Here is a 7,996-nt window from a genome sequence, read left to right as displayed (position 1 = left end):
TTTGAGCAGAAATATGTTGTATAGGAATTAACTATACACAATAAAACACTAAGAAAATGGTGTGTCACATGAATGGTTTTTGAAGTAACACATTTGTGACATGAAAAGAACAAATAATGTAAAAAAACATGGATTTTACTTTTTGATATTAAATCAAAACTCAAAGCAGTTTGGCTAATGAAGATGAAGTCTAATAAACAAGCTTTGGCCCGAATGCAGCTGAGATAGGCTCCTGCGACCCCGAAAGGGACAAGCGGTAGAAAATGGATGGATGGATGGACGTTCTTCTCCAACAATGCCTCCTTGTAGTTCAGTGCAAAAGTTTGGCCAACAAAAATAAAAAGGAGTGACACCTTCAACATCGAATACACAATCTTCACAGCCAGCGATCAGTTCGATGAGATGACAAAACATTTGAGCTAGAATTGATGTTAGTTGAACACTGATACAGTTTGCAGTTAAATAAAGGACGTGTGAACATTTTAGTAAACAAACTAAAGACTTTATAAACAAATTGTGACAACGTTTTACGAGACATCGCCTACTGCATGTTCCTCACCTCATTAACTCTCAGTCACAGCAGCTGATGGACGCTGTATTGAAAAAATAAATGCAACATCAAAAAGCTTTCTCCTTCGCTGTATACTTTTAGTGTAGGGACAAGTGCGTCTGTCTCCATTATTTTCCACACCTGTCTCCATCTAAATACAGCAGTGTGCTCGTAACCACACGGCGGGAACCACCTTACTTCGTGTTACCTAAAATGCATTAATAAATGAAGTTTTTTCGGTAATTAAAACATTTGACGATATTACTAACCGTCTGGAATTTTATTGCGAATTATCATTATACCGTTTACCGTTACATCCCTCGTCCATTAACAAGTAAAAAGTCAAGGGCGTCACGGCATGTTCTTGCCGCCGATGTTGGTCAATTTGTAGGGCATTAAGGCAAGTCACAAGAGCGGTCACGGCTTTAGTCGCGGTTGCCGTAGTTAAATTTGAGCCCTGCATATATATATATATATATATATATATATATATATATATATATATATATATATATATATATATGGCTCAACAGTAACTGGGGACCATTACACATTTCCCCAAACTACGGAACAGGCCAAGAGTCAAAAACGTTAATCGCACCTTAAAAAAGGAATTGCCATTAAAGGAACTTATAGTTAACGCATTATTATCGCGTTAACTTTGACAGACCTGATATATATATATATATATATTTTTTTTTAATCTGTCCTGTCCAGCCACTTAGGCAAACCATATTGTTGATGTAGATACCCATATCTGCTGTACACATTTACTTTAGAAAACAGAAGTGTTGCACACTTCTCTTGTTGCTTATTTGTATTTGACTTTATTACATGTTTGGGTCGCGCAAAACCAGTTCTATTTTAAGTAATACAACAATTAATCAGAGCTGTTTGTCTATTTTATGGAGGAATGTAGTTAATCATTGAACTAGCACCCGATGTTATTAAAAAAGTGTTGATTCTAAATCGACAATCGGTTTGAATCGAGTATCGATTGTGAATACAATTGTTACACCCACGACGAATCAAATCGAATCATGTCGTGCCTAAAGATTTACAGCCCTAATACAATATATATATATTACACGTTATAATTGGACTTGCCTGTAACTCTGCTTTTTAGCACACCTCATATGTACATACAACAACTGACTTGGTTGCACATATTGGCACATCTGTTGGCCTCCTAGAATGGCTTTTTTGCTGTTTGTTGTGCCCTAAAATGCCTTTTTTGGAGGCACCTTTTTCAAAACGTTATATAGATGGATAGATACTTTTGATTTTATAATCTTTAAACTTGTTACCAAGTGTCCTTTGCAAACTTTATCCCCAAAAGCACAGGATTTTAACAAATGTATTTTATATACATCATTTGAAAAACAAATACTGATATTTCACTCGTTAGTATCACAGCAACAAAAGCTAACTTAAGAAGAAACTACAAACCCCGTTTCCATATGAGTTGGGAAATTGTGTTAGATGTAAATATAAATGGAATACAATGATTTGCAAAACATTTTCAACCCATATTCAGTTGAATATGCTACAAAGACAACATATTTGATGTTCAAACTGATAAACTTTTTTTTTTTTTTGCAAATAATCATTACCTTTAGAATTTGATGCCAGCAACATGTGACAAAGAAGTTGGGAAAGGTGGCAATAAATTTATAAATAAAGTTGATTTTATTTGATGATTAAATACTGATAAAGTTGAGGAATGCTCATCAAACACTTATTTGGAACATCCCACAGGTCTGTCTAATTGGGAACAGGTGGGTGCCATGATTGGGTATACAAGTAGATTCCATGAAATGCTCAGTCTTTCACAAACAAGGATGGGGCGAGGGTCACCACTTTGTCAACAAATGCGTGAGCAAATTGTTGAACAGTTTAAGAAAAACCTTTCTCAAGCAGCTATTGCAAGGAATTTAGGGATTTCACCATCTTCGGTCCGTAATATCATCAAAGGGTTCAGAGAATCTGGAGAAATCACTGCACGTAAGCAGCTAAGCCCGTGACCTTTGATCCCTCAGGCTGTACTGCATCAACAAGCGACATCAGTGTGTAAAGGATATCACCACATGGGCTCAGGAACACTTCAGAAACCCACCGTCAGTAACTACAGTTGGTCGCTACATCTGTAAGTGCAAGTTAAAACTCTCCTATGCAAGGCGAAAACCGTTTATCAACAACACCCAGAAACGCCGTCGGCTTCGCTGGGCCTGAGCTCATCTAAGATGGACTGATACAAAGTGGAAAAGTGTTCTGTGGTCTGACGAGTCCACATTTCAAATTGTTTTTGGAAACTGTGGACGTTGTGTCCTCCGGACCAAAGAGGAAAAGAACCATCCAGATTGTTATAGGCGCAAAGTTGAAAAGCCAGCATGTGTGATGGTATGGGGGTGTATTAGTGCCCAAGACATGGGTAACTTACACATCTGTGAAGGCACCAGTAATGCTGAAAGGTACATACAGGTTTTGGAGCAACATATGTTGCCATCCAAGCAACGTTACCATGGACGCCCCTGCTTATTTCAGCAAGACAATGCCAAGCCACATGTTACAACAGCGTGGCTTCATAGTAAAAGAGTGCGGGTACTAGACTGGCCTGCCTGTAGTCCAGACCTGTCTCCCATTGAAAATGTGTAGCGCATTATGAAGCCTAAAATACCACAATGGAGACCCCCGGACTGTTGAACAACTTAAGCTCTACATAAAACAAGAATGGGAAAGAATTCCACCTGAAAAATGTGTCTCCTCAGTTCCCAAACGTTTACTGAGTGTTGTTAAAAGGAAAGGCCATGTAACACAGTGGTGAACATGCCCTTTCCCAACTACTTTGGCACGTGTTGCAGCCATGAAATTCTAAGTTAATTATTATTTGCAAAAAAAAAATAAAGTTTATGAGTTTGAACATCAAATATGTTGTCTTTGTAGTGCATTCAATTGAATATGGGTTGAAAAGGATTTGCAAATCATTGTATTTCGTTTATATTTACATCTAACAAAATGTCCCAACTCATATGGAAACAGGGTTTGTAAATGGCAGTAGAAGCACATTATATAACTCCATTACTGTCACTTATTAAAATAAAACAAAACTGTATTTACATTTTTTGTTCAATTATGGTTTACGTCTGGTCTGTTGTCCACAAGTTGTACAGATTCTCGGTGTTTGTTTTACACTTCAAAACTTTCATGTTCACATAGGTGTGTTGGTAAATGTTCATATACTACATTACCCAAAATGTTTAGTGCTATGAACAGTTCTTGCATTGATTAGACAGATGGAGCAAATCCGAAGATTGTTTGAATTTGCGTGAACTGGTGCGATGACATTGAAATCCCTGGAGTGTTAGATCAATAACATAATATATCAGACATACAATGATGTGTACATTATCTTTAAAATCAATAACGTGATATATCATACATGCAATGTGTTTATTATCTTTAAATTCAGCGCACACCTTTACGCCCTACAGCCTTACTGAAATGTAATGCACTTGTTTTGTACACATTCATGTACTCCATTTGATTCTTTATGGATATTAATAGTTGGGTGTTTTACCAGCAGATCTTCATCATCATCCAGATCTTCATCCTCCATGTCTTCCTCGTCCAGGTCTTTCATACAAAGAGCCGCCATGCGCTCAATGTCAGCCATATGAGCAGGACCTGAACACATTTAACTTACAGTCAAACACAGGTAGACGTCCGTTTCAACAATTAGTGGTCATTTGCAGTGTTGGGACTAACGCGTTACAAAGTAACGTGTTACTGTAACGCCGTTAGTTTCGGCGGTAACTAGTAATCTAACGCGTTATTTTTTTTTATTCAGTAATTTAGTTACCGTTACTACATGATGCGTTATTGCGTTATTTTACGTTACTTTTGATGTAGTATCGGCTAGAAACAGAAGCGCTGCGGTGAAGTTCTTCTGAATCTTCCTCTGTCACAAGCCGGAGAGAAGAAAAGAGGCGCGGTCTATGTGTGTGTGTGTGTGTGTGTGTGTGTGTGTGTGTGGGGAGGCACACAAGTGAAAAACAAGAAGTTGTTGGCACGTTCAGTCCACACACAGCGTGGTCATGGCGAGCGGAGTAACGGAGGAGCTTGAACGCCCCCGCCATTGAATCGGTGTGTTTATAAGTGCAGACTCGGTTGTGCAAAACGAGGGTTTTAAACACATGCTGAACGTGCTTGAACCACGTTACGACATCCCGTCGCGCACCCACTTCAGCAATAAGATTGTGCCAGATCTTTATGAGCAGGAGAAGAAAAAAGTTGTGGATGAACTATCCCGAGCATCATCTGTTGCGCTCATGACAGACGGGTGGACGTCCAGCGGAACTATAAGCGCTCACTTCATCACAGCAGACTGGGAGATGAGAAGACACGCCCCCTCTACGAGAGTCACCTTGCGCAGGTACTGACAAAAGCAGTGGAGGAATGGAAGATAAAGATATCCCAGTCACATGTGATAATGCCAAAAATCAAATAATTACAGAGAATGAGGCAGGACTGGGACCACAGATAGGTGCTTTGCACATGTAGTGAATTTGGCATCACAGAAGGGAATCTCAGTCAATAGGATGGAGCGCCTCTTTGGGAGGATCAGGAAGGTTTCTTACTTCCACCCAAGCACAACAGCTGCTCATGTGCTTAAGACAAAGCAAGAAATGCTAAAGCTGCCTGCTCATACATGATGTCCCAACGAGGTGGAACTCCATGTATGATATGTTGGAGCAGCAGGCAGCTATATACTCTGCATTGACCCACAACACCCTGAAGACAAATGTCACCCTGTCTGATGATGATGTGAGAGTGGCAGATGAGGTCCTCCAGGTGCTTAAACCCCTCAAAAGTGTTCCATCTCTACTGAGCACTGAAACTTCACCATCTGTGTCAATGATCCTGCCACTGAAAACAAGGATTCTACAATCCATGGCTCCAAGTGTGGAAGACAACAGCATCACTCCAGATGTCAGCCTTTATTTCACTATCTATGTTTCAAGGAAGATGATGTTTCTTCTTATGTTGCACTTAGTGATGGGTTGATGAGGCGTCATGAAGCGTTTCGACACATTGCAAAACTGTATTGATACTGTGTCGATACGTATCACTAAATACTGACATCTGCTGGACATTAAAAATCCCTACAGGCAACCTATGGACCGACTCAACTGACACTGATTTTATGACCTAGTACAGTGGTTCTCAAATGGGGGTACGCGTACCCCTGGGGGTACTTGAAGGTATGCCAAGGGGTACGTGAGAATTTTTAAAAATATTCTAAAAATAGCAACAATTCAAAAATCCTTTATAAATATATTTATTGAATAATACTTAAACAAAATATGAATGTAAGTTCATAAACTCAGTGAAGCACAAGCTCAGGTTTGTCACTAAAATGTCTGTCAAAAAGAACTGTGAAAAGAAATGCAACAATGCAATATTCATTGTTGACAGCTAGATTTTTTGTGGACATGTTCCATAAATATTGATGTTAAAGATTTTTTTTTTTTTTGTGAAGAAATGTTTAGAATTAAGTTCATGAATCCAGATGGATCTCTAATACAATCCCCAAAGAGGGCACTTTAAGTTGATGATTACTTCTACGTGTAGAAATCTTTATTTATAATTGAATCACTTGTTTATTTTTCAACAAGTTTTTAGTTATTTTTATATCTTTTTTTCCCAAATAATTCAAGAAAGACCACTACAAATGAGCAATATTTTGCACTGTTATACAATTTAATAAATCAGAAACTGATGACATAGTGCTGTATTTTACTTCTTTATCTTTTTTTTTTTTCAACCAAAAATGCTTTGCTCTGATTAGGGGGTACTTGAATTAAAAAAAAATTCACAGGGGGTACATTTCTGAAAAAAGGTTGAGAACCACTGACCTAGTATATACAATAATATCAACCAAGTCATTGTATTTCATTTAGGATTATTTCATAACTTCATTTAAATAAAAAATATATTTTTTGTCTTTTTTAGATACAGTCAATAAATAATGTGAACGTGTATCATAACATTGAAATCTAAGAGAACGTGTTGTGAATGAGGATGCTTGTGGACCTTGAAATTATTATTGTGTTTTTTTTACACATTTTTATTTTTTTTTAAAAACAGTTTTTCCAACGTATTCAATTTTAGACGCTTTCTCTTCTTAGTTATTATTTCTCCGGCTGTAGAAAAGAGCCGCTCACAGGGCACAGAGGAGGCGTCAGTGCGACACAGTTCGCGTATCGGTCACGTGACCAAAACAGCTCATGATCGGTCACGTGACTTTCTAAAAGCGGTACGCGCACCGACACAGGGTTTCGCTCTATGAGCTCGACGCATGCGCCGATGCATCGGTGTTGCCGGACCCATCACTAGTTGCACTTAAACTTGTTTTTTATTAATGGTCATTGGTCCAAGTTTAAAGAAAGGAGGAATGCCTTTTTATGTTGCACTGTTTTTCATTAATTATGTTAAAAGGAAAATAAAAATGCATGTCAAGTTGATCAACAGATTGTATTATTCTCCAGTGCAATAACAGTACTGAAATGAAGGCAAAAAGGGCATTAATGGGAGCTTTAAAAAAAAAAAGAAGAAAAAAAGAAGTAACTAAATAGTTACTTTTCACAGTAACGCATTACTTTTTGGTGCAAGTAACTGAGTTAGTAACTGAGTTACTTTTGAAATAAAGTAACTAGTAACTGTAACTAGTTACTGGTTTTCAGTAACTAACCCAACACTGGTCATTTGTTAACTACACACCTTTATTTTCACGTCTCTTCCTTTGCATTCCTCCTCCTTCTCCCATCAGACTCAGAAGCTCTGCCTCAAGATCTTCATTGTTGCCGTCATCATCCATACCTCCCTCCGGGGTCAGGTCAAGCAGCAGCCCCATCTGAGACGCAGGTACTCAGATAGTGGAAATAAATGCTGAGTGGACATCTTTCATACTTATGTGTGTTACTTACCTGTTTGGCGCGGGCAGCCCCTTGACCCCGGGGAGGGGGGGGCGGGTTTCGGCTGCGGCTCATATGGACTTATACCTTACAAATTGTGGCTTTTAATCAATAACGCCAATGACAATGAGAGATGTTATGGTTGTGTTTACTTACAAGTATTCAAGCTGTATCGTAAATGTCTTCCTAACTGTAGCATTTGGTGTATATTGACTTGAGCTAAATGCTATAGGAAGTCATAGCACTTTTATAAGGTAGCGAGTGCGTTTGAAAGTTGATGATTTACCTTGTCAGTGTAAATGACAATTCCTCTCGATAAGTTGTTGTTGTCAAACGTTGTTCCTGAATCGATGTGAAAATACTGCAACGACACTTTAGTGTTAACACAGACTTTTAGCTGTCAAAACAAGAACGACATTACGTCAAGCAGGGGACTTACTTCCTACATTGTGTCTCCATGGCAACAAGCATT

General features: G+C 38.4%; 1 protein-coding gene across 1 annotated transcript in view; it reads right to left on the bottom strand.

Moving 5' to 3' along the window:
- cc2d1a (coiled-coil and C2 domain containing 1A) overlaps positions 1 to 7,974 on the bottom strand; it is a 55,018-nt gene extending 47,044 nt beyond the window's left edge. The window contains exons 1-4 of the mRNA XM_072916434.1: positions 7,681 to 7,974; positions 7,537 to 7,611; positions 7,331 to 7,463; positions 4,128 to 4,234 (exon numbers count right to left, since the gene is read on the bottom strand). Coding sequence (XP_072772535.1) covers positions 4,128 to 4,234; positions 7,331 to 7,463; positions 7,537 to 7,599 — 303 coding nt within the window. The 5' untranslated portion in view covers positions 7,600 to 7,611; positions 7,681 to 7,974. The remainder of the gene's footprint in view (positions 1 to 4,127; positions 4,235 to 7,330; positions 7,464 to 7,536; positions 7,612 to 7,680) is intronic.
- Positions 7,975 to 7,996: the final 22 nt, after the last annotated feature.

This window comes from Nerophis lumbriciformis, linkage group LG27 (genome assembly GCF_033978685.3).
Source record: "Nerophis lumbriciformis linkage group LG27, RoL_Nlum_v2.1, whole genome shotgun sequence".
Lineage (NCBI taxonomy): Eukaryota > Metazoa > Chordata > Actinopteri > Syngnathiformes > Syngnathidae > Nerophis > Nerophis lumbriciformis.
This window is presented reverse-complemented; position numbering and strand designations above follow the sequence as displayed.